We start from the raw sequence: 27,557 nt of genomic DNA on the forward strand, positions 1-27,557 counted from the left end.
TAGATAGATAGAGGGAGGGAGGGAGGGAGGGGGAGGGAGGGAGGGAGGGAGAGATAGATAGTTCAATAGATAGGGGGACAGATGGATGGATGGATGGATAGATAGAGGGAGGGAGGAATAGAAGGAGGGAGGAATAGATAGATGGAGGGAGGGAGGAATGGAACGATAGTTAAATAAATAGAGGGAGGAAGGGTGGGAGGGATAGACAGACAGGCAGATAGACAGATAGAGGGATGGATGGATGGATGGATGGATGGATAGATAGATAGATAGATAGATAGATAGATAGAGGGATAGATAGAGGGATGGATGGATGGATGGATAGATAGATAGATAGATAGATAGATAGATAGATAGATAGATAGAGGGATAGATAGAGGGATGGATGGATGGATAGATGGATAGATAGATAGATAGATAGATAGATAGATAGATAGATAGATAGAGGGATGAATGGATGGATGGATGGATGGATGGATCGATAGATAGTGAAAATTTCAGAACTCTAACAAAACTTTCAAAATTTAATAATTATTTCATTATTGGTGATTTTTTTTATGATAGAACCAATTAGGAACTGCCATTTATAATGAAATTTTGAGAGTTTTGTTAGAGTTCTGAAATTTTCACCACCAGAACTTTAGAACCATTTAGAACCATGGATTGACCAGGCCTAATAGATAGATAGATAGATAGATAGATAGATAGATAGATAGATAGATAGAGGGATGGATAGAGGGATGGATAGATGGAGGCAGGGATAGATAGAGGGAGGGGAGGGATAGATGGATGGACAGAAGGAGGGGGAGAGAGAGGGAGGAAGGGAGGGATAGATGGGTAGATAGAGGGAGGGAGGAATGGAAAGATAGATAGAGGGAGGGAAAGATGGTGGGAGGGATGGAGAGATAGAGGGAGAGAGAGGGATAGATAGATAGATAGATAGATAGATAGATAGATAGTTGGATAGAGATAGATGATAGATAGATAGATAGATAGATAGATAGATAGATAGATAGATAGATAGATAGACAGACAGATAGGAGAGGGATGGATATATAGATAGATAGAGGGAGGGATAGATGGATGGATGGATATATAGATAGATAGATAGATAGATAGATACAGGGGATGGATGGGTGGATAGAAGGAGGGAGAGAGAGAGGGATAGATAGATGGATGGATAGATAGAGGGAGGGAGGAATGGAAAGATAGATAGATGGAGTGAGGGAGGGATAGATCGAGGGAGGGTGGGAGGAATAGATAGATAGATAGATAGATAGATAGATAGATAGATAGATAGATAGACGGATAGAGGGAGAGAGGGAGGGGGGATAGATGGAGCAATAGATAGATAGATAGATAGATAGAGATAGACAGAGGGATGAATCGAAAGATGGAGGGAGGGAGGTAAGGAGGAAGGGAGGGAGGGAGATAGATAGATAGATAGATAGATAGATAGATAGATAGATAGATAGATAGAGAAATAGAAAGAGGGAGGGATAGATGGATGGATAGATAGATAGAGGGAGGGAGGAATGGAAAGATAGATAGATGGAGTGAGGGATGGATAGATCGAGGGAGGGTGGAAGGAATAGATAGATAGATAGATAGATAGATAGATAGATAGATAGATAGACGGATGGATAGAGGGAGAGAGGGGGGGATAGATGGAGCGATAGATAGAAAGATAAAGACAGAGGGATGAATCGAGAGATGGAGGGAGGAAGGGAGGGAGGGAGATAGATAGATAGAGAAATAGAAAGAAGGAGGGAGGGATGGATGGATAGATAGAGGGAGGGAGGAATGGAAAGACAGATAGATGGAGTGAGGGACGGATAGATCGAGGGAGGGTGGAAGGAATAGATAGATAGATAAATAGATAGATAGATAGATAGATAGATAGATAGATGGATAGATAGATAGATGATTATCTATATTTTTCACCTTTTGTGACAGTGGGATCTAGTGTGCGACCGCCGGAAACTTCGGGAGATGGCCCAATCCATCTACATGGCTGGTGTGCTGGTTGGGGCACTGGTCCTTGGAGGCCTGGCGGACAAGTAAGTTGGACTATGTCTAAATATTTGAATATGTTTAAATATTTCAAAGGATGTCCCATTGAGAAGGGGGCCAGCTTGATTTCTGCTGCTTTAGAGACTAGTTCACAACGGAGCGATGGATTCCAATGGCAGGGAAAGAGATTCCGCTTAAACATTCGGAGGAACTACTTGACGGTAAGAGCTATTCAGTAGGCATGGGTAGGCAGGGTTCTAAATGGCTCTAAAGTACTTACAAAACTAGGAGGTGCTGGTGCTTTGATTCTAAAGTGTGGCTAAAGTTTTGGTGGTGAAAATTTCAGAACTCTAACAAAACTTTCAAAATTTTGTTATAAATGGCAGTTCCTAATTGGTTCCATCATAAAAATAACCAATAACGAAATAATAATGACATTTTCAAAGTTTTGTTAGAGTTCTGAAATTTTCACCACCAGAACTTTAGTTTTGTAAGTACTTTAGAACCATTTAGAACCATGGATTGACCAGGCCTGATAGATAGATAGATAGATAGATAGATAGATAGATAGAGAGATAGAGAGATAGAGAGATAGAGAGATAGAGAGATAGAGAGATGGATAGATGTATGGATAGATGGAGGCAGGGATAGATAGAGGGGAGGGATAGATGGATGGATTGACAGAAGGAGGGAGAGAGAGAGGAAGGGAGGGATAGATGGATAGATAGAGGGACAGAGGAATGAAAAATAGATAGTGGGAGGGTGTGAGGGAGGGAGGGATAGATGGAGGGAGAGATAGAGGGAGGGATAGACAGAAGGAGGGATAAAGGATGGATAGAGATAGATAGATAGATAGATAGATAGATAGATAGATAGATGATAGACAGACAGACAGACAGACAGACAGAGGGATGGATAGATGAATGGATGGATATATATAGAGGGAGGGATAGATAGATAGACAGAAAAGTAGGGAGGGATGGATGGATGGATGGATAGATAGATAGATAGATAGATAGATAGAGGGGATGGATGGATGGGTGGGTGGATGGGTGGATAGAAGGAGGGAGAGAGAGAGGGAGGGATAGATAGATAGATGGATGGATGGATGGATGGATAGAGGGAGTGAGTGAGGGAGGGATAGATGGAGGGAGGGAGAGGGAAGGATAGATAGACAGAAAGAGGGATAGATGGATGGATGGATGGATGGATGGATGGATGGATTGATAGAGATAGATAGATAGATAGATAGATAGATAGACAGAGGGATGGATAGATAGATAGATAAATAGAGGGGATGGATGGATGGGTGGGTGGGTGGATGAGTGGATAGGAGGGATAGATAGATAGATAGATGATAGATAGATAGATAGATAGATAGATAGATAGATAGATGATAGATAGATAGAGATAGATAGATAGATAGATAGATAGATAGATAGATAGATGGAGGGAGGGAGAGATAGACATAAGGAGGGATAGATGGATAGATGGAGGGAGGGAGGGAGGGAGGGAGGGAGAGAGAGAGAGAGGGAGGGAGGGAGGGAGGGAGGGAGGGATAGATAGACAGAAAAGGAGGGAGGGATAGATGGATAGATAGATTTCAGAACTCTAACAAAACGTTTCAAAGTTTTGGTAGAGTTCTGAAATTTTCACCACCAGAACTTTAGAAATACTTTAGAAGCAAAACACCAGCTTTATCAACACTTTAGAAACAAAGCACCAGCGCCCCCTAGTTTTGTAAGTACTTTAGAACCCTGGATTGCCCATGCCTACTATTCAGCAGTGGAATATGTTCCCTGGGAGTCTGATGGAGTCTCCTTCTCTGGAGGCTGGATGGTCATCTGTCGGGAGGGGTTTGGTGGTGCCTTCTTGGATGATCTTGGGGGTCTCTCCCTGCAGGTTTGGCCGCAAGGCGCTCACCATTTGGTCCTTCCTGCAAATCGCCGTGACGGGGACCTGTGCAGCTTTTTCGCCCAACTTCCTCTCCTACTGCATTTTCCGGTGCCTGAGTGGGATGGCGCTCTCTGGATTCGGCCTGAGCATCGCTTGCCTGAGTAAGAGATGGAGTAGGGAGACACCTGGGAGCCAAACCCTATGAGGAATGCTTCAGGGAGATGCTTAGCATAGTGAAGGTTGAGTAGGGGACATGGGAATCATGTCTAAATATTGGAAAGGACGTCCCGTTTTGGCCACTTCATCACATTTACTAAATACCACTGAGTGCCACACTTAAAATGTGCTAAGCCACTGTTCTCATCACATTAGGTTGGATTCAAGTGTAGGATACAGCATTCTTTGCGTATTTTAAGTGTGGGGCCTAGCATTCTAACATAGCCTCATACTATGCAGTCCTAGGAGCTATAGTTTGCCAAGGTCCACACCTTCCTCTGGGTGCATCTGCACTGGAGAATCAATGCAGTTGGGACCCACTTTAAATAACATAGCTCCATACTATGCAGACCTGGGAGTTATAGTTTCCCAAGGTCCACATCTACACTGAAGAATAAATGCAGTTGCGCCCCACTTTAAATAACATAGCTACATACTATACAGACCTGGGAGTTACAGTTTCCCAAGGTCCACATCTGCACTGAAGAATAACATAGCTCCATACTATGCAGACCTGGGAGTTATAGTTTCCCAAGGCCCACAACTGCACTGAAGAATAACATAGCTCCATACTATGCAGACCTGGGAGTTACAGTTTCCCAAGGTCCACATCTGCACTGAAGAATAACATAGCTCCATACCATGCAGACCTGGGAGTTATAGTTTGCCAAGGTCCACATCTGCACTGAAGAATAAATGCAGTTGGGACCCACTTTAAATAACATAGCTCCATACTATGCAGACTTGGGAGTTATAGTTTCCCAAGGTCCACATCTGCACGGAAGAATAAATGCAGTTGGGACCCACTTTAAATAACATAGCTCCATACTATGCAGACCTGGGAGTTATAGTTTCCCAAGGTCCACAACTGCACGGAAGAATAACATAGCTCCATACTATGCAGACCTGGGAGTTATAGTTTCCCAAGGTCCACAACTGCACTGAAGAATAACATAGCTCCATACTATGCAGACCTGGGAGTTATAGTTTCCCAAGGTCCACATCTACACTGAAGAATAAATGCAGTTGCGACCCACTTTAAATAACATAGCTACATACTATGCAGACCTGGGAGTTATAGTTTCCCAAGGTCCACAACTGCACTGAAGAATAACATAGCTCCATACTATGCAGACCTGGGAGTTATAGTTTCCCAAGGTCCACAACTGCACGGAAGAATAACATAGCTCCATACTATGCACACCTGGGAGTTATAGTTTCCCAAGGTCCACAACTGCACTGAAGAATAACATAGCTCCATACTATGCAGACCTGGGAGTTACAGTTTCCCAAGGTCCACAACTGCACGGAAGAATAACATAGCTCCATACTATGCACACCTGGGAGTTATAGTTTCCCAAGGTCCACAACTGCACTGAAGAATCAATGCGGTTGGGACCCACTTTAAATAACATAGCTCCATACTATGCAGACCTGGGAGTTATAGTTTCCCAAGGTCCACATCTGCACTGAAGAATAAATGCAGTTGGGACCCACTTTAAATAACATAGCTCCATACTATGCAGTCCTACGAGTTATAGTTTCCCAAGGTTCGCATTTCTACTGGAGAATAAGTGTGGTTGGGACCCATTTTAAATGGTATTATTATTATTATTATTATTATTATTCCATGTCTCCATGTGGTGCAGTCCTGGGAGTCACGGTTTTCAAGGCTCCCATACCCTTCTATTAGTGCATTTACAATATGAAATGAATGCCCTTTCACCCCACTTTAAATATCATAGCTTCATACTATGCAGTCCTGGAAGTTATAGTTTCCCAAGGTCCGCATTTCCACTGGAGAATAAATGCAGTCGGGACTAATTTTAAATGGTATTATTATTATTATTATTATTATTATTATTATTATTATTATGCCATGTCTCCATGCTGTGCAGTCCTGGGAGTCATAGTTTTCCAAGGCCCATACCCAGGGCTTGCAACCCATTATGCAAAGTAAGCATTCGCAGTACAGTTGATTTTGCCCAGGGGCGCTCTTGGGGGAAAATAGACCTTGACATATGCGAGTTGAAGTTACTGGGATGAATAGTTCACCTAAAATCAAAGAGCGTTCTGAACTCCAGCAACGATGGAATTGAACCAAATATGGCACACAGAACTCTGATGACGAACAGGAAATATATATCAATGATGGGGGGGGGGGGGGAACGGGGACCAAAATACTGTTTGCTTACCATTGAAAATTACCTAGGGTCGCCTCTGCCCATACCCTTCTATTGGTGCATTTACAGGATGGAATGAATACCCTTGCACCCCACAACATGCCATGGCTCCATGCAATGGAGTCCTCCTGGGAGATATAGTTTCCCAAGGTCCATACCCTTCTCTGGGTTCATCTACACTGTGGAATGACTGCAGTTGGACCTTACTTTAAATGCTATTTCTCCATGAGATGGTCTTGGGAAATGCAGTTTCCCAAGGTCCATGGACCTTCTCTGGGTGCATCTACACTGATTGATTTAAACTGCAGGAAAAGAGATTCCACCGAAATATTAGAAAGAATTTACTGTCTAGCAGAGTTGAAATCTCTTTCTCGGGAGAGGCTGGATGGCCATCTGTCAGGAGGGTTTGGATGGTGTCTTGGCCCTTGGGATGTCTTCCAACTCTAGGATTTTCTTCCAGTTGTGGAATGGATTCCCACCCAGTTCCGGACCATCACCATTGCGGTCACTGGCTTTGTTTATACACTGGGACAGATCCTTCTTGCTGGCTTGTCCTATGGCATCCCGGACTGGCGTTGGCTGCAGTTTGCTGTTTCCGCACCCTTCTTCTTCTTCCTCCTTTACTCCTGGTACGTGGGACTTGGACGATTCACGGCCTTGGATGATTCCCTTGGAGTCTGGTGGAGTCTCCTTCTCCGGATACTGGATGTCCATCTGTTGGGAGGGCTCGGATTGTGTTTCCCTGGCTGGATGGCCCTTGGGGTCCCTTCCGACTCTAGGATTCTATGATCCTACAAACCACGAATCCAAATAATATAATTGCAAGCAAAGTCTGGGTGGGAAATTTCAGAAACTGCATAAGATGTAAGCAATGCATCGTTGGCTTCTTTTGCGCAGGTGGTTTGCAGAATCCGCTCGGTGGCTCATCCTCTCCGGAAAAACAGGGAAGGCGGTCAATGTCCTCCAAAGGGTCGCCCGGATCAACGGCAAGCAGGAGGCCGGAGCTGGCATCACGGCAGAGGTAGGAAGAAATGGAATGAGAGGAGCGGTTGCGACTCCAATAAGGGCCTGGGAGTTAGGCAAGGAAGCCCAAGAGATTTTGCTGCCTGAGGCCAAAATAAAGATCCATACCATTATTATTACAATTATTATTATTATTATTATTATTATTATTATTATTATTATTATTTTAAAAACAAGTGTCTAGGACTATGTGATGTATTGGCGAATAATGGTGGCTTTTTGCAGCTGACAGATGGTAATATTGTCAGTGCCGATTGTGTTTAAGTCCAGGCCAAGGTCTTGAGGCACTGCACCCAGTGTGCCCATCACCACTGGGACCACCTTGACTGGCTTGTGCCAGAGTCTTTGCATTATTATTATCACCCTTTTGCATCTGACAGATGGTAATTTTGTCAGTGCCAATTGTGTTTAAGTCCAGGCCAAGGTCTTTAGGCACTGCACCCAGTGTGCCCATCACCACTTGGACCACCTTGGCTGGCTCGTGCAGAGTCTTTGCATCATCATCATCATCATCACAATTATTATTATTATTATTATAAAAACAACAAGACACTCTGCTGGCTGCTGTATTGGATCACACGTCAGACACTTCCCAAGTATCTAGGACTGTGTGATGTGTCGGCGAATAATGGTGGCCTTTTGCAGATGACAGATGGTAATATTATCAGTGATGATTGTGTTTAAGTCCAGGCCAAGGTCTTTAGGCACTGTACCCAGTGTGCCCATCACTACTGGGACCACCTTGACTGGCTTGTGCCAGAATCTTTGCATTATTATTATCATTATTATCATTATCATCATCATCATCACAATTATTATTATTATTATTATTATTATTATTATTATTATTATTATTTGAAACACAACAAGATGATTCTACAGCAGACACTCTGCTGGCTGTTGTATTGGATCACACGTCGGACACTTCCCAAGTGTCTAGGACTGTGCGATGTGTCGGCGAATAATCCTGGCCTTGTGCAGCTGACAGATGGTAATATTGTCAGTGCCGATTGTGTTTAAGTCCAGGCCAAGGTCTTTAGGCACTGCACCCAGTGTGCCCATCACCACTTGGACTACCTTGACTGGCTTGTGCCAGAGTCTTTGCATTATTATTATCACCCTTTTGCAGCTGACAGATGGAAATTTTGTCGGTGCCGATTGTGTTTAAGACCAGGCCAAGGTCTTTAGGCACTGCACCCAGTGTGCCCATCACCACTTGGACTACCTTGACTGGCTTGTGCCAGAGTCTTTGCATTATTATTATCACCCTTTTGCAGCTGACAGATGGTAATTTTGTCGGTGCCGATTGTGCTTAAGTCCAGGCCAAGGTCTTTAGGCACTGCACCCAGTGTGCCCATCACCACTTGGACTACCTTGACTGGCTTGTGCCAGAGTCTTTGCAGATTATTATTATTATTATTATTATTATTATTATTATTATTATTTGAAACACAACAAGATGAGTCTACAGCAGACACTCTGCTGGCTGTTGTATTGGATCACACGTCGGATACTTCCCAAGTGCCTAGGACTGTGTGATGTGTCGGCGAATAATCCTGGCCTTTTGCAGCTGACAGATGGTAATTTTGTCAGTGCCGATTGTGTTTAAGTCCAGGCCAAGGTCTTGAGGCACTACACCCAGTGTGCCCATCACCACTTGGACTACCTTGACTGGCTTGTGCCAGAGTCTTTGCATTATTATTATCACCCTTTTGCAGCTGACAGATGGTAATTTTGTCGGTGCCGATTGTGTTTAAGTCCAGGCCAAGGTCTTTAGGCACTGCACCCAGTGTGCCCATCACTACTGGGACCACCAGAATCTTGTGCCAGAATCTTTGCATTATTATTATTATTATTATTATTATTATTATTATTATTATTACAATTATTATTATTATTATTATTATTATTATTATTATTATTATTATTTGAAACACAACAAGACGAGTCCGCAGCAGACTGCTGGCTGTTGTATTGGATCACACGTCGGACACTTCCCAAGTGTGTGATATATCGGCAAATAATGGTGGCCTTTTGCAGCTGACAGATGGTAATTTTGTTGGTGCCGATTGTGTTTAAGTCCAGGCCAAGGTCTTTAGGCACTGCACCCAGTGTACCCATCACTACTGGGACCACCTTGACTGGCTTGTGCCAGAGTCTTTGCATCATCATCATGATCATGATCATGATCATCATCATCATCATCATCACAATTATTATCATCATCATCATCATCATCATCATTATTTGAAACACAACAAGATGAGTCCACAGCAGACACTCTGCTGGCTGATGTATTGGATCACACGTTGGACACTTCCCAAGTGTCTGGGACTGTGTGATGTATCGGCGAACAATGGTGGCCTTTTGCAGCTGACAGATGGTAATTTTGTCAGTGCCGATTGTGCTTAAGTCCAGGCCAAGGTCTTGAGGCACTGCACCCAGTGTGCCCATCACCACTTGGACTACCTTGACTGGCTTTTGCCAGAGTCTTTGCATTATTATTATCACCCTTTTGCAGATGACAGATGGTCATTTTGTCAGTGCCGATTGTGTTTAAGTCCAGGCCAAGGTCTTTAGGCACTGCACCCAGTGTGCCCATCACTACTGGGACCACCAGAATCTTGTGCCAGAATCTTATTATTATTATTATTATTATTATTATTATTACAAATATTATTATTATTATTATTACAATTATTATTATTATTATTATTATTATTATTTGAAACACAAGATGAGTCCACAGCAGACACTCTGCTGGCTGCTGTATTGGATCCCACGTCGGACACTTCCCAAGTGTCTAGGACTGTGTGATGTGTCGGCGAATAATGGTGGCCTTTTGCAGCTGACAGATGGTAATATTGTCAGTGCAGATTGTGTTTAAGTCCAGGCCAAGGTCTTTAGGCACTGCACCCAGTGTGCCCATCACCACTGGGACCACCTTGACTGGCTTGTACCAGAGTCTTTGCATTATTATTATTATTGTTGTTGTTGTTGTTGTTGTTATTATGCCATGTCTCCATGCTGTGCAGTCCTGGGAGTCATAGTTTTCTAAGGTCCAAACCCTTCTCTTGGTGCATTTACAGTATGGAATGAATGCCCTTGCACTCCACTTTAAATGCCATGGCTCCATGCGATGGAGTCCTCCTGGGAGTCATAGTTTTCTAAGGTCCAAACCCTTCTCTGGGTGCATTTACAGTATGGAATGAATGCCCTTGCACCCCACTTTAAATGCCATGGCTCCATGCGATGGAGTCCTCCTGGGAGTCATAGTTTTTTAAGGTCCAAACCCTTCTCTGGGTGCATTTACAGTATGGAATGAATGCCCTTGCACCCCACTTTAAATGCCATGGCTCCATGCGATGGAGTCCTCCTGGGAGTCATAGTTTTCTAAGGTCCAAACCCTTCTCTTGGTGCATTTACAGTATGGAATGAATGCCCTTGCACTCCACTTTAAATGCCATGGCTCCATGCGATGGAGTCCTCCTGGGAGTCATAGTTTTCTAAGGTCCAAACCCTTCTCTGGGTGCATTTACAGGATGGAATGAATGCCCTTGCACCCCACTTAAAATGCCATGGCTCCATGCGATGGAGTCCTCCTGGGAGTCATAGTTTTCTAAGGTCCAAACCCTTCTCTGGGTGCATTTACAGTATGGAATGAATGCCCTTGCACTCCACTTTAAATGCCATGGCTCCATGCGATGGAGTCCTCCTGGGAGTCATAGTTTTCTAAGGTCCAAACCCTTCTCTGGGTGCATTTACAGGATGGAATGAATGCCCTTGCACCCCACTTAAAATGCCATGGCTCCATGCGATGGAGTCCTCCTGGGAGTCATAGTTTTTTAAGGTCCAAACCCTTCTCTGGGTGCATTTACAGTATGGAATGAATGCCCTTGCACTCCACTTTAAATGCCATGGCTCCATGCGATGGAGTCCTCCTGGGAGTCATAGTTTTCTAAGGTCCAAACCCTTCTCTGGGTGCATTTACAGTATGGAATGAATGCCCTTGCACCCCACTTTAAATGCCATGGCTCCATGCGATGGAGTCCTCCTGGGAGTCATAGTTTTTTAAGGTCCAAACCCTTCTCTGGGTGCATTTACAGTATGGAATGAATGCCCTTGCACCCCACTTTAAATGCCATGGCTCCATGCGATGGAGTCCTCCTGGGAGTCATAGTTTTCTAAGGTCCAAACCCTTCTCTTGGTGCATTTACAGTATGGAATGAATGCCCTTGCACTCCACTTTAAATGCCATGGCTCCATGCGATGGAGTCCTCCTGGGAGTCATAGTTTTCTAAGGTCCAAACCCTTCTCTGGGTGCATTTACAGTATGGAATGAATGCCCTTGCACCCCACTTTAAATGCCATGGCTCCATGCGATGGAGTCCTCCTGGGAGTCATAGTTTTTTAAGGTCCAAACCCTTCTCTGGGTGCATTTACAGTATGGAATGAATGCCCTTGCACCCCACTTTAAATGCCATGGCTCCATGCGATGGAGTCCTCCTGGGAGTCATAGTTTTCTAAGGTCCAAACCCTTCTCTTGGTGCATTTACAGTATGGAATGAATGCCCTTGCACTCCACTTTAAATGCCATGGCTCCATGCGATGGAGTCCTCCTGGGAGTCATAGTTTTCTAAGGTCCAAACCCTTCTCTGGGTGCATTTACAGGATGGAATGAATGCCCTTGCACCCCACTTAAAATGCCATGGCTCCATGCGATGGAGTCCTCCTGGGAGTCATAGTTTTCTAAGGTCCAAACCCTTCTCTGGGTGCATTTACAGTATGGAATGAATGCCCTTGCACTCCACTTTAAATGCCATGGCTCCATGCGATGGAGTCCTCCTGGGAGTCATAGTTTTCTAAGGTCCAAACCCTTCTCTGGGTGCATTTACAGGATGGAATGAATGCCCTTGCACCCCACTTAAAATGCCATGGCTCCATGCGATGGAGTCCTCCTGGGAGTCATAGTTTTTTAAGGTCCAAACCCTTCTCTGGGTGCATTTACAGTATGGAATGAATGCCCTTGCACTCCACTTTAAATGCCATGGCTCCATGCGATGGAGTCCTCCTGGGAGTCATAGTTTTCTAAGGTCCAAACCCTTCTCTGGGTGCATTTACAGTATGGAATGAATGCCCTTGCACCCCACTTTAAATGCCATGGCTCCATGCGATGGAGTCCTCCTGGGAGTCATAGTTTTTTAAGGTCCAAACCCTTCTCTGGGTGCATTTACAGTATGGAATGAATGCCCTTGCACCCCACTTTAAATGCCATGGCTCCATGCGATGGAGTCCTCCTGGGAGTCATAGTTTTCTAAGGTCCAAACCCTTCTCTTGGTGCATTTACAGTATGGAATGAATGCCCTTGCACTCCACTTTAAATGCCATGGCTCCATGCGATGGAGTCCTCCTGGGAGTCATAGTTTTCTAAGGTCCAAACCCTTCTCTGGGTGCATTTACAGGATGGAATGAATGCCCTTGCACCCCACTTAAAATGCCATGGCTCCATGCGATGGAGTCCTCCTGGGAGTCATAGTTTTCTAAGGTCCAAACCCTTCTCTGGGTGCATTTACAGTATGGAATGAATGCCCTTGCACTCCACTTTAAATGCCATGGCTCCATGCGATGGAGTCCTCCTGGGAGTCATAGTTTTCTAAGGTCCAAACCCTTCTCTGGGTGCATTTACAGGATGGAATGAATGCCCTTGCACCCCACTTAAAATGCCATGGCTCCATGCGATGGAGTCCTCCTGGGAGTCATAGTTTTCTAAGGTCCAAACCCTTCTCTGGGTGCATTTACAGTATGGAATGAATGCCCTTGCACCCCACTTTAAATGCCATGGCTCCATGCGATGGAGTCCTCCTGGGAGTCATAGTTTTTTAAGGTCCAAACCCTTCTCTGGGTGCATTTACAGTATGGAATGAATGCCCTTGCACCCCACTTTAAATGCCATGGCTCCATGCGATGGAGTCCTCCTGGGAGTCATAGTTTTTTAAGGTCCAAACCCTTCTCTGGGTGCATTTACAGTATGGAATGAATGCCCTTGCACCCCACTTTAAATGCCATGGCTCCATGCGATGGAGTCCTCCTGGGAGTCATAGTTTTTTAAGGTCCAAACCCTTCTCTGGGTGCATTTACAGTATGGAATGAATGCCCTTGCACTCCACTTTAAATGCCATGGCTCCATGCGATGGAGTCCTCCTGGGAGTCATAGTTTTTTAAGGTCCAAACCCTTCTCTGGGTGCATTTACAGGATGGAATGAATGCCCTTGCACCCCACTTAAAATGCCATGGCTCCATGCGATGGAGTCCTCCTGGGAGTCATAGTTTTCTAAGGTCCAAACCCTTCTCTTGGTGCATTTACAGTATGGAATGAATGCCCTTGCACTCCACTTTAAATGCCATGGCTCCATGCGATGGAGTCCTCCTGGGAGTCATAGTTTTCTAAGGTCCAAACCCTTCTCTGGGTGCATTTACAGGATGGAATGAATGCCCTTGCACCCCACTTTAAATGCCATGGCTCCATGCGATGGAGTCCTCCTGGGAGTCATAGTTTTTTAAGGTCCAAACCCTTCTCTGGGTGCATTTACAGTATGGAATGAATGCCCTTGCACCCCACTTTAAATGCCATGGCTCCATGCGATGGAGTCCTCCTGGGAGTCATAGTTTTTTAAGGTCCAAACCCTTCTCTGGGTGCATTTACAGGATGGAATGAATGCCCTTGCACTCCACTTTAAATGCCATGGCTCCATGCGATGGAGTCCTCCTGGGAGTCATAGTTTTTTAAGGTCCAAACCCTTCTCTGGGTGCATTTACAGTATGGAATGAATGCCCTTGCACCCCACTTTAAATGCCATGGCTCCATGCGATGGAGTCCTCCTGGGAGTCATAGTTTTCTAAGGTCCAAACCCTTCTCTGGGTGCATTTACAGTATGGAATGAATGCCCTTGCACTCCACTTTAAATGCCATGGCTCCATGCGATGGAGTCCTCCTGGGAGTCATAGTTTTTTAAGGTCCAAACCCTTCTCTGGGTGCATTTACAGGATGGAATGAATGCCCTTGCACCCCACTTAAAATGCCATGGCTCCATGCGATGGAGTCCTCCTGGGAGTCATAGTTTTCTAAGGTCCAAACCCTTCTCTTGGTGCATTTACAGTATGGAATGAATGCCCTTGCACTCCACTTTAAATGCCATGGCTCCATGCGATGGAGTCCTCCTGGGAGTCATAGTTTTCTAAGGTCCAAACCCTTCTCTGGGTGCATTTACAGGATGGAATGAATGCCCTTGCACCCCACTTAAAATGCCATGGCTCCATGCGATGGAGTCCTCCTGGGAGTCATAGTTTTCTAAGGTCCAAACCCTTCTCTTGGTGCATTTACAGTATGGAATGAATGCCCTTGCACCCCACTTTAAATGCCATGGCTCCATGCGATGGAGTCCTCCTGGGAGTCATAGTTTTCTAAGGTCCAAACCCTTCTCTGGGTGCATTTACAGGATGGAATGAATGCCCTTGCACCAAACTTAAAATGCCATGGCTTCATGTGATGGAGTCCTTCTGGGAGTTATAGTTTCCCAAGGTCCATGCACTTCTCTGGGCACATTTACAGTATGGAGTGAATGCCCTTGCACCCCACTTAAAATGCCATGGATGAGTCCTCCTGGGAGTTATAGTTTCCCAAGGCCCATACCCTTCTCTGGGTGCATTTACAGTATGGAATGAATACCCTTGCACCCCACTTAAAATGCCATGGCTCCATGTGATGGAGTCCTCCTGGGAGTTATAGTTTCCCAAGATCCATACCCTTCTCTGAGTGTCTTACTTACTTTTACTTACTTAGGTGATCCCTCGTTGGCCGAGTAGGATAGTCTTCCAGGATCAGAATTCTTGTGAGTCTGTAGGTGGCCGTGGCTCCATGTGATGGAGTCCTCCTGGGAGTCATAATTTCCCAAGGTCCATACCCTTCTCTGGGTGCATTTACAGTACGGAATGAATTCCCTTGTACCCCACTTAAAATACCATGGCTCCATGCGATGAAGTCCTCCTGGGAGTCATAGTTTTCTAAGGTCCATACCCTTCTCTGGGTGCATTTACAGGATGGAATGAATACCCTTGCACCCCACTTAAAATGCCATGGCTCCATGCGATGGAGTCCTTCTGGGACTCATAGTTTTCTAAGGTCCAAACCCTTCTCTGGGTGCATTTACAGGATGGAATGAATGCCCTTGCACCAAACTTAAAATGCCATGGCTTCATGCGATGGAGTCCTCCTGGGAGTTATAGTTTCCCAAGGTCCATACCCTTCTCTGGGTGCATTTGCAGGATGGAATGAATACCCTTGCACCAACTTAAAATGCCATGGCTCCATGTGATGGAGTCCTCCTGGGAGTTATGGTTTCCCAAGATCCATACCCTTCTCTAGGTGTCTTACTTACTTTTACTTACTTAGGTGATCCCTCGTTGGCCGAGTAGGATAGTCTTCCAGGATCAGAATTCTTGTGAGTCTGTAGGTGGCCATGGCTCCATGCGATGGAGTCCTCCTGGGAGTTATAGTTTCCCAAGGTCCATACCCTTCTCTGGATGCATCTGATGGAGTCCTCCTAGGAGTTATAGTTTCCCAAGGTCCATACCCTTCTCTGGGTGCATTTACAGTATGGAATGAATGCCCTTGCACCTCCCTTAAAATGCCATGGCTCCATGCAATGGAGTCCTCCTGGGATTCATAGTTTCCCAAGGTCCATACCCTTCTCTGGGTTCATCTACACTGTGGAATGATTGCAGTTGGACCTTACTTTAAATGCTATTTCTCCATGAGATGGTCTTGGGAAATGCAATTTCCCACGGTCCTTGAACCTTCTCTTGGTGCATCAACACTGATTTATTTAAATTGCAGGAAACGAGATTCCACCGAAATATTAGAAAGAGTTATAGTTTCCCAAGGTCCATACCCTTCTCTGGGTGCATCTACACTGTGGAATGACTGCAGTTGGACTTTACTTTAATTTCCATGCCTCCATGAGATGGTCTTGGGAATTGCAGTTTCTCAAGGTCCATGAGTGCATTTACACTGCATGATTTAAATCCCGATAGCCATTCTGGCCCTCCTTTCCCACTTTCCCGCTCTCTCTTTGGCAGATCCTGCTATCGAACATGGAGAAAGAGCTGGCGGTCACCAAGGCCTCCTACACCATCTCTGACTTGGTGCGCACCCCAACCATTCGGCGCATTTTCTGTTGCCTCTCCGTGGTGTGGTAAGAAAGACCGGCCCCATAGAAGCTGAAGTATTCGGACCTATTGGCTTGGACTGGTTGAAGTAGAAGAAGGCTGTCCGTGACCAAACAACATGATTTTCTCTTTCCCATGGCAGGTTTTCGGTGAGTTTTTCCTACTACGGTCTGGCGATGGACCTGCAGAACTTTGGGGTCAGCATCTACCTGATCCAGGTGATCTTTGGGGCCGTTGACTTCCCCGCCAAGGTGGTTGTGACCATCACCATGAGCTACATCGGCCGGCGGTTCAGTCTCTCCTCCTTCCTCATCTTAGCCGGCCTCATCATCATCATCAATATATTCGTGCCCACCGGTGAGTCTTGTTGACTAAAATATGCCTTGGACAATGGGAATAGAGGGCTGGCTTCTCCGTTCTGCATATAACAAACACATTTGGGGGGAGGGGGGATAGCTATATTACCGTGAACTATAAATCCCAGCAACTACAACTCCCAAATGTCAAGGTCTATTTTCCCCAAACTCTACCAGTGTTCATAATTGGGCATATTGAATATCCATGCCAAGTTTGGTCCAGATCCATCATTGTTTTGAGTCTACAGTGCTCTCTGGATGTAAGTGAACTACAACTCCCAAACTCAAGGTCAATGCACACCAAACCCTTCCAGTATTTTCTCTTGGTCATGGGAGTTCTGTGTGCCAAGTTTGGTTCAAATCCATCGTTCGTGGAGTTCAGAGTGCTCTTTGATTGTAGGTGAACAATAAATCCCAGCAACTACAACTCCCAAATGTCAAGGTCTATTTTCCCCAAACTCCACCAGTATTCACATTTGGCCATATTGAGTATTAGTGCCAAGTTTGGTCCAGATCCATCATTATTTGAGTCCACAGTGCTCTCTGGATGTAGGTGAACTACAACTCCCAAACTCAAGGTCAATGCCCACCAAACCCTTCCAATATTTTCTGTTGGTCATGGGAGTTCTGTGTGCCAAGTTTGGTTCAATTCCATCGTTCGTGGAGTTCAGAATGCTTTTTGATTGTAGGTGAACTATAAATCCCAGCAACTACAACTCCCAAATATCAAGGTCTATTTTCCCCAAACTCCACCAGTGTTCACATTTGGCCATATTGAGCATTTGTGTCAATTTTGGTCCAGATCCATCATTATTTGAGTCCACAGTGCTCTCTGGATGTAGGTGAACTACAACTCCCAAACTCAAGGTCAATGTCCACCAAACCCTTCCAATATTTTCTGTTGGTCATGAGAGTTCTGTGTGCCAAGTTTGGTTCAATTCCATCGTTTGTGGAGTTGAGAATGCGTTTTGATTGTAAGTGAACTATAAATCCCAGCAACTACAACTCCCAAATGTCAAGGTCTATTTTCCCCAAACTCCACCAGTGTTCATAATTGAGCATATTGAGTATTCATGCCAAGTTTGGTGTAGATCCATCATTATTTGAGTCCACAGTGCTCTCTGGATGTAAGTGAACTACAACTCCCAAACTCAAGGTCAATGCCCACCAAACCCTTCCAATATTTTCTGTTGCTCATGAGAGTTCTGTGTGCCAAGTTTGGTTCAATTCCATCATTGGTGGAGTTCAGAGTGCTCTTAGATTGTAAGTGAACTATAAATCCCAGCAACTACAACTCCCAAATGTCAAGCTCTCTTTCGTTCCTCCTCTCCTTCCTTCCCTCTTTCACTTTTTTAGTTCCTTCTCTCCTTCCTTCTCTACCTTTCTTTCTTTCCTTCTCTCCTTCCCTCTTTCTTTCCCTCCTTCCCTCTCTCCTTTTCTCCCTCCTTCTCTACACTTCTTTCTTTCCTGCCTTCTCTCCTTCCTTCCTTCTCTACTCTTCTTTCTCTCCTTCCTTCTCTACTCTTCTTTCTTTCTCTCCTTCCCTCCTCCTTTCCCTCCTTCCCTCCTTCCTTCCTTCTCTACCCTTTTTTCCTTCCTTCCTTCTTTCCTTCCCTCCTTCTCCACCTTTTCTTTCCTTCTTTCCTTCCCTCCTTCTTTCCCTCTTTCTTTTCCTCCTTCTCTCCTTCCTTCCTTCTCTACACTTCTTTCTTTCCTTCCTTCTCTCCTTCCCTCCTTCTTTCCCTCTTTCTTTCCCTCCGTCTCTCCTTCCCTCCTTCTTTCCCTCTTTCTCTCCTTCCTTCCTTCTCTACCCTTCTTTCCTTCCTTTTCTCTTTCCCTCCTTCTCCACCTTTTCTTTCCTTCTTTCTCTCCTTCCCTCCTTCTTTCCCTCTTTCTTTCCCTCCTTCTCTCCTTCCTTCCTTCTCTACCCTTCTTTCCTTCCTTCCTTCCTTCTCTCCTCTCCCTCCTTCTCTCCCTCCTTCTCTACCCTTCTTTCTTTCCTTCCTTCTCTACTTCCCTCCTTCTCCACGTTTTCTTTCCTTCCTTCTCCCCTTCCCTCCTTCTTTCCCTCTTTCTCTCCTTCCTTCCTTCTCTACCCTTCCTTCCTTCTCTACTTCCTTCTTTCTTTCTCTTTTCCTGCCATTGGAATCCATTGCCGTTTTGGGAGCTGGGTTCAAATCATGTCCTTTGTTTTCTTTTACTCTCGAAAGAGCTTCAAACGGTCCGGACAGCACTGGCCGTCATTGGGAAAGGATGCTTATCAGCTGCCTTCAACTGCACCTTCTTGTTCACGACGGAACTCTACCCAACACCTGTCAGGTGAGGAACCCATTCCAAACGCCTTTTCCTAGCTATTTCCTGACTCTTTGGGGGCTACAAAAGGGGCATTTCTTTACTTGTATCACCCCCCCCCCCCCGGTTGGCTCTACCACCGAGTCGCCTTCCCCGCCTGGTGCAGTCGTCCGGATGAAAGCAATTGCTAGGTAACCATGGAATATTTCCTTTTCCTGGAAGTGGCCAAAAGGAACTTGAGGGGCTTTGGCACCGGGAAGTGGTAGTGACGCCTAGAACCGGATGAATGAATGGACTAATTTGGTCCCGGGGCTTGAAACGGGGGAGACAATATCGTCAAAGCCATCACCTCATTTTCATTCCGAGCAAACCGTAGGAGAAAAAATATCACAACATTACAAAGACCATTTAATGCAGATTGAATCTAGCTTCCAACTGCAGCAGCAAGACGAACTTCCATGAAAGACCTGAATGTGCACCTATGGTTTGTGTAATGCACCATCTGGACTTTCAACAGGATTTCCCCTATGCACAGTAGCCAGGTTAATAACTGGGGTGGCATACAGGGAGCATACAACTCCCATGTTACGCCAGCTCCACTGGCTGCCAGTTTGCTACCGGGCACAATTCAAAGTGCTGGCTTTGGCCTATAAAGCCCTAAATGGCCCCAGCCCAAATTACCTGTCGGAAAGCATCTCCCCCTATGAACCATCGCGGAGATTAAGATCCTCCGGGGAGGACCTGCTTTCCGTCCCGCCATTGTCACAGGCATGATTGGTGGGGATGAATGACAGGGCCTTCTCGGTGATTGCCCCCCAGCTATGAAATTCCCTTCCTGGTGAGATCAGGTCGGCCCCCTCCCTCCTGTCCTTTAGATGGATGGTTAAAACTTGGCTGTGGAACCAAGCTTTCGGGACAGGGCAATACAACAGCAATCGGAAAGACTACCAGACCAATTAGATTTGATGCGGATGACTACTTACTTACTTACTTACTTAGGCGATCCATCGTTGGATGATTATGTGTTTCCCTGTGGGTTCGTAGGTGGCTGTGGAGCCCTATTCTTGACCTGCATCTTCTCCCACAGTGAGGGCATTGGTTTCCAGGAGGAAGGCGGTCCTGGTCGGGGTTGGCTTGACGCACCTTCCTCCTGGCACGTTTCTCTCTTTCACCTTCCACTCGTGCCTCCTCGAATTCTGCAGCACTGCTGGTCACAGCTGACCTCCAGCTGGAGCGCTCAAGGGCCAGGGCTTCCCAGTTCTCAGTGTCTATGCCAGAGATTTTAAGGTTGGCTTTGAGGCCATCTTTCAATCTCTTTTCCTGTCCACCAACGTTCCATTTTCCATTCTTAAGTTTCCGTTCTTAAGCTTTGGGAGACGGTGGTCAGGCATCCAGACAACGTGGCCGGCCCAGCGGAGTTGATGTTGGAGGACGATAGCTTCAATGCTGGTGGTCTTTGCTTCTTCCAGCACACTGACGTTTGTCCGCTTGTCTTCCCAAGAGATTTGCAGGATTTTCCAGAGGCAGCGCTGATGGAATCATTCCAGGAGTTGCATGTGACGTCTGTAGTCAGTCCACGTTTCGCAGGCATAGAGCAGGGTTGGGAGGACAATAGCTTTATGAACCATCGCGGAGATTAAGATCCTCCGGGGAGGACCTGCTTTCCGTCCCGCCATTGTCATAAGTGCAATAGGTGGGGACGAGAGACAGGGCCTTCTCGGTGATTGCTCCCCAGCTATGGAATTCCCTTCCTGGGATGGAATGTCCCGGATGTCCCGGTTCTCTCTGCTTCATTTGGGAAAATGCTGCACTCGCAGAGCTCAGGCGGTGTTGTATTTCGGTGTCAATGTTGACTTTGGTGGAGAGGTGGCTGCCAAGGTAGCGGAAATGGTCAACATTTTCTAATGTTACACCATTAATCTGTATTTATGGCATTGGAGAGGGATTGGCTGGTGACTGCTGGAACAGCACTTTGGTTTTCTCGATGTTCAGTGACAGGCCAAGCTTCTCGTATGCTTCTGCAAAGGAGTTTAGAGTGGCTTGTAGATCTTCTTCTGAATGTGCACAGACGACATCGTCATCAGCATACAGGAGTTCTATTACAGATGTTGTTGTAACCTTGGTTTTGGCTTAGGCAGTTGTATTATGCTTTGACTGGTGTATTTTAATATTTTGATAAATATTTTTAAATGTTTATGTATGTGTATGTGAATCTGTGTCCTGACACTGAATGTTTGCCATGTATATGCTGTGCTCTGCCCTGAGTCCCCTTCAGGGTGAGAAGGGCAGAATATAAATGTTTTAAATAAAAATAATAATAAATAGCTCAATGGCCGAACTAGATCTCCCAAGGCCAAGCCTATAGCCACTACATAGCACTGCCTTTTCTTCCCCAGGCAGACTGGGCTGGGTTTCGGTAGCACCATGGCCCGGGTAGGAGGCATTGTAGCCCCGCTGGCCAAGATGATGGAGGACTACTATTTCCACCTGCCGCCCATCGTCTATGGGGCTGTGCCTATCTTGTCGGGCATGGTGGCCTGCTTCCTTCCTGAGACCCTGAACATCCCGCTCCCAGATACCATCGAGGATGTGGAGAACAGGTGAGCACAGTCTGGAAATGGCATTGTTTGGTAATAAGAGAATCTAGCCAAAGAGTTGGCATGATCATCATCATCATCATCATCATCATCATCATCATCACTTTATTTCTTAATTAGTCGCTCTCCACCAAAGTGCTCTGAGCGACTTACAATTTAAAATAGCTTATACACAATATAAAACATTCAACATAAAAACATTCAGCAGTGACTATGGCAAAATTTGATCCAGTTACTTAAATGCACAACCAAACAACCAAGTCTTGAGCACCTTTGCAAAAGGTTGCAACTCCGCCATTGCTCTAATATATGGAGGCAATGAGTTCCACAGAATTGGAGCACAGGTCGAAAAAGCTCTACTATGCCTTGTAGCTTCCAAATGTGCCTCCCTAGGACCCGGTATGTAGAGGAGATTTTCCTGGGTGGATCGAGGTGACCACTGATGGGGAAAAGGAATGAGGTGGTCCCTAAGATATAAAGGATGATGTCCAACTCTGTCACTCCTTTCCACCTGCTACTAAGGAGGCTGTCGAGGTCCTGAACCGGTGCTTGGCCGCTGTGACGGTCTGGATGAGGGCGAACACATTGAAATTGAATCCAGACAAGACAGAGGTACTCCTGGTTAGTTGTAAGGCCGAACAGGGTATAGGGTTACAGCCTGTGTTGGACGGGGTCGCACTCCCCCTGAAGACACAGGTTCGCAGTCTGGGTGTGACCCTGGACTCATCGCTGAGCCTGGAACCCCAGGTTTCGGCGGTGACCAGGGGAGCATTTGCACAGCTAAAACTTGTGCGCCAACTGCGCCCGTACCTTGGGAAGTCTGACTTGGCCACGGTAGTCCACGCTCTGGTTACATCCCGTCTAGACTACTGCAACGCTCTCTACGTGGGGTTGCCTTTGGAGACGGCTCGGAAGCTCCAGCTAGTCCAACGCTCGGCAGCCATGATACTAACAGGAGCGGAACGCAGGGAGCATACAACTCCTCTGCTGCACCAGCTCCACTGGCTGCCGATTTGCTACCGGGCTCAATTCAAAGTGCTGGCATTGGCCTATAAAGCCCTAAACGGTTCTGGCCCAAGTTACCTATCCGAACGTATCTCTGCCTATCAGCCCGCCAGACCCTAAGATCTTCTGGGGAGGCCCTGCTCTCGATCCCGCCTGCTTCACAGGTGCGGCTGGCGGGGACGAGAGACAGGGCCTTTTCTGTGGTGGCCCCCCGGCTGTGGAACGCCCTTCCCATGGAGGTAAGATCAGCCCCCTTGCTAATGGTGTTCTGAAGAAGATTAAAAACGTGGATGTTTGAACGGGCATTCGGTTAAACAGTGCAATGAATGTGATGATTACAGGAATGGAAATTTGGACGACGGATTGGATCACGACTCTAGTTATGAGATGCATTGTGTTGTCTATTGTTGTGTCAATATTGTATATTATGCTTTTATGGTTTTAAATTGTATATCATTGATTGATTCTTATCCTTGTTGTAAACCGCGTTGAGTCGCCTGTTGGGCTGAGAAACTGCGGTATACAAGTAAAGTAAGTAAATAAATAAATAAATAAATAAATAAAGGTCCTTGGCCATTTTGAGCTCTCAATGTCAGGATCAGAATCTTGTAAGAGATCCGATGTTCTATTGGTAGTCCATGCAGTTGTTGCAGAATCGGTGTGATATGGGATCTTATAGATGATCCCGCTAGCAGCCTGGCCGCCGCATTTTGGACCATCCGAATTTTCTGTGTCGTTGACTTCGGAAGGCCAGCATATAAGGCATTGCAATAGTCCAACCTCGTGGTGACTGTTGCGTGGATTGCTGTTGCCAATGCTTCTACCGAAAGGTAGGATGCCAATTTCCTTTCCTGGCAAAGATGAAAAAAGGCCTGCTTCCTTATGGCAGTGACCTGGGCCTTCATCGTCAGCGATGAGTCCAACACAACCCCAAGGCTTTGAACAGTGGCAGACGGAACCAGAGCTTCCCCATCGAAATCAGGCAGAGACTGGATTCATTCGGGCAGCTGGCCGGGTCAGAGGATCTCAGTTTTTGCAGGATTGACTTTGAGTCTGCTCGCTCGCAGCCAACTCATCACTGCTTCCAAACACAGCCTAAAGTTCTCAGGAATCGCAGTTGTCCCAGGTTCAAGACGCAAGAGTAGCTGGGTATCATCTGCATACGGGTAGCACTCTATGCCAAAGCTCCGCACCAGTCCAGCAAGTGGCCGGACATAGATGTTCAATAACAGGGGTGAGAGGAGAGCACCCTGGGGAACTCCACAGCAAAGGCAGGAGCTCTCAGAGCTTTGGCCTGACCACTCCCTATGTTCAGCATAGAATACCAATATAATGCAGTTATATGGCCAGCGCAGGCCCATATAATGTAGTTTGAATGGCATTATATGCTCAGCATAGAAGACCCATATAACACATATGGTCAGGACAGGCCTATATAATGTACAGTAGTTGAAATGACATTATATGCTCAGTATAGAATACCAATATAATGCAGTTATATGGCCAGCGCAGGCCCATATAATGCAGTTCGAATGGCATTATATGCTCAGCGTAGATCCAGTCAAAGCCTTCCACCCAAACTATCTAGACATAGGGATTATGGGAGTTGTAGTCTAATGCACCCAAAGGGCAACAGGACTGGAGGAAATTGAACAGACTTATTTATTTATTTGTTTATGGCATTTATATGCCGCCCTTCTCACCCTGAAGGGCACTCAGCGGCTTACAAAATATATATGCATACAATATATTATATTATTAGCATAGCACAATATCAGTATTATATATTACTATGTTGTACCATACTATTATACTGTAATATTATTAGTAATATTACATCTAATATAAATATATATAGTTATAATATCATATTATTATTAATATTAGTATTAATGTTAATAATACTAATATTATTAATAATATGATATTATAATTATATACTTTATATTATGTGTAATACTAGCCGTCCCCTGCTACACGTTGCTTTGGCCCAGTCTGTGTATGTGTTTTGTGTGTATATATATGTGTATATGTGTGTATTTATATATTTGTATATATGTGTATTTATGTGGTTATGCGCATGCTTTGTAATGTATTTTTTTGCTTTTTAAGTCTCATCTGCTATGTTTTTCAGTGTTTTTATGAGTGACTGTGGCCAAACTTTCCCTCTCTCTTTCCTTCCTTCCTTCCTTCCCTCCCTCTTTCCTTCCCTCTTTTTCCTTTCCTTTTTTCCCCTTCCTTCTCTACCTGTTTCTTTCCTCCCTTCCTTTGCTCTTTGGTTCCTTCCTTCCTTCCTTCCTCCCTTTCTCCCCCCCTCCCTCCCTCCCTTCTTTCTTTCTTTCTTTCTTTCTTTCTTTCTTTCTTTCTTTCTTTCTTTTGTTCCTTCTCTCCTTCCTTCCCTCTTTCCTTGGTTCTTGCACTTTTTTATTTCCTTCTCTCCTTCCCTCCTTCTTTCACTCTTTCTATCCCTTCTTCTCTCCTTCCTTCCTTCCTTCCTTCTTTATTTCTTTTGTTCCTTCTCTCCTTCCTTTCACTCTTTCTATCCCTTCTTCTCTCCTCCCTCCCTCCCTCCTTTGTTCCTTCCTTCCTCCCCACTTTCTTTCTTTCTTTCTTTCTTTCTTTCTTTCTTTCTTTCTTTCGTTCCTTCTCTCCTTCCTTCCCTCTTTCCTTGCTTCTTTCACTTTTTTATTTCCTTCTCTCCTTCCCTCCTTCTTTCACTCTTTCTATTCCTTCTTCTCTCTTGCCTTCCGTCCTTCTTTCTTTCTTTCTTTTGTTCCTTCTCTCCTTCCTTTCACTCTTTCTATCCCTTCTTCTCTCCTTCTGTCCATCCTTGCATATATGTGAGCATATATATTTGTGTATGTGTGTTTCTGTATATATGTGGTTTTGCGCATGCACTGTAATGGGTTTTTTTTGGCTTTTTAAGTCTCTTCTGCTGTGTTTTTCAATGTTTTTACGAGTGATGGACACTCGTTGGTCTGATAGGCGTATTATGTCCAAATTTGGTGTCAATTCGTCCAGTGGTTTTTTAGTTCTGTTAACCCCACAAACGAACATTACATTTTCATGTATATAGATTACTAATACTAACAATTCAAGACAGGTGTTAATATTAATTGGGATGATTGATGAAAGCAGATGTAGAATGAACCTTAATTGGAATGATGGGTGGATGGATTGGCATATTAATTGAAATGATGAATGAAAGCAAATAAAAGATAGTCTTGATTTGACCCAATGGCTGATTTTTCTTTCCTTTTCCTCCAAAAGAGCCAGAAAGAAGAACAAGGAAGAATTCGCCCAGGAGAAAATCCTGCTCCAAACCCAGGACAAGGTGCTTTTCAGAGAGGCCTGCTGATATATTTTAAATATTCCAAACATCTGGAAAAAATACATTCTGGACATTGCGGAGATGGGATATTTAACCAACATACTGTTTGTCCTTCTCCCTGGGGTCAAATGAATAATGCAAAGGGCCCTCCAGATAAGCAAAATGTATGCAAGTAGTGACAAATAGGATCCGTCATAAACAAACGATCCGCACGATCGGTATAGTAATATATTCAATAATGCTTTACAAGGGATATAAAAAAAAACCAAATGACACACCAAACGACTGCCTTTGTTTTGTCAGAAAACAATATATACTGGTATTTATAATGGAGTTGTTTTTTTTGAAGGACAGGGTCAAAAGGGATCCCAAAGGTCATCTAGTCCAACCTCAGAACGAATCCACAATCCTGCAACTTCCAACTACACCAGGGGTCCTTAAACTTTTTAAACCAGCGGATCTCAACCTGGGGGTTATGACCCCCAGAGGGGTCGTTGGGCCATTTTCAGGGGGTCGTGAAGCTACCTTGGTTGGCTCCGCCCCCTCCAAAATGGCTGCCGACCCCCAGCTCGGAAGGGCATGGGGCCCAGGCGGAGGGCTGCCCAAATTGCAAGGTTGTGTGGGCAGCCTTTTTGCCCGGCCCTTGCTATTTATGCTGGAGATCAGAATGCTCCTTGATGGCAGGGGAGCTATACATCCCAGTAGCTCCCAAATGCCAAGGTCTATTTTCCCCAAACCTCTCCAGTATTTTCTGTTGGTAATGGGAGTTCTGTGTGCGGCTCTTCAGCTTAGATATGGAGATGAGCACCACAGCTCAGAGTCAGACATGACTGGACTTAATGTCAGGGGACTACCTTTACCTTTACATTGGTCCAAATGCACAGTCATTTGGTTTCACAGTGCTCTTCGTATGTAGGTGAACTACATCTCGCAAAAATCATTATCTATTCCTCCCAACCCCCTCCAGTATTTTCTGTTGGCCATTGGGGTTCTGTGTGCCAAGTTTGTTCCAGGTCTATAATTTGTGAGGGTCTCAGTGGTCTGTGGAAGTCAGAGCTGAATCGGTTGAAGGTACTGCAAATCCCATCATCCATTGTCCATACTCCCCGAGCATATTGTTTTTGTGATCAATCACTATGCTTTAATTATGTTCAATTTGTAACAATGAAAATACATCTGTAAAGGAGACTGTTTTAATGCCACCGAATGCCACCAAATGTGAAGGTGCGAGTGGTAAAACACCCACTGCCACCTAATCTATGAGGGAAGCCAGGCAACGATCAATATCAACCTAGGAGCTATCTTATAAAGGGACTGTGAATGACAGAAGGCTTTGTTTATTTGATAGCGTAGCTCTCTCACTACCGGGTCCTTCTCTGCAACTACTTTGGTCACCAATTGATTCCCTGAATCCCCACCC

General features: G+C 45.2%; 1 protein-coding gene across 1 annotated transcript in view; it reads left to right on the top strand.

Moving 5' to 3' along the window:
- Positions 1–26,470, top strand: part of LOC132764269 (solute carrier family 22 member 6-A-like) — a 32,073-nt gene extending 5,603 nt beyond the window's left edge. Inside the window, exons 2-10 of the mRNA XM_060758186.2 lie at positions 1,957–2,060; positions 3,916–4,070; positions 6,769–6,937; positions 7,206–7,329; positions 16,467–16,582; positions 16,699–16,913; positions 19,123–19,231; positions 21,601–21,804; positions 26,077–26,470. Coding sequence (XP_060614169.2) covers positions 1,957–2,060; positions 3,916–4,070; positions 6,769–6,937; positions 7,206–7,329; positions 16,467–16,582; positions 16,699–16,913; positions 19,123–19,231; positions 21,601–21,804; positions 26,077–26,164 — 1,284 coding nt within the window. The 3' untranslated portion in view covers positions 26,165–26,470. The remainder of the gene's footprint in view (positions 1–1,956; positions 2,061–3,915; positions 4,071–6,768; positions 6,938–7,205; positions 7,330–16,466; positions 16,583–16,698; positions 16,914–19,122; positions 19,232–21,600; positions 21,805–26,076) is intronic.
- The last annotated feature ends 1,087 nt before the right edge of the window (positions 26,471–27,557 follow it).

This window comes from Anolis sagrei, chromosome 12 (genome assembly GCF_037176765.1).
Source record: "Anolis sagrei isolate rAnoSag1 chromosome 12, rAnoSag1.mat, whole genome shotgun sequence".
Lineage (NCBI taxonomy): Eukaryota > Metazoa > Chordata > Lepidosauria > Squamata > Dactyloidae > Anolis > Anolis sagrei.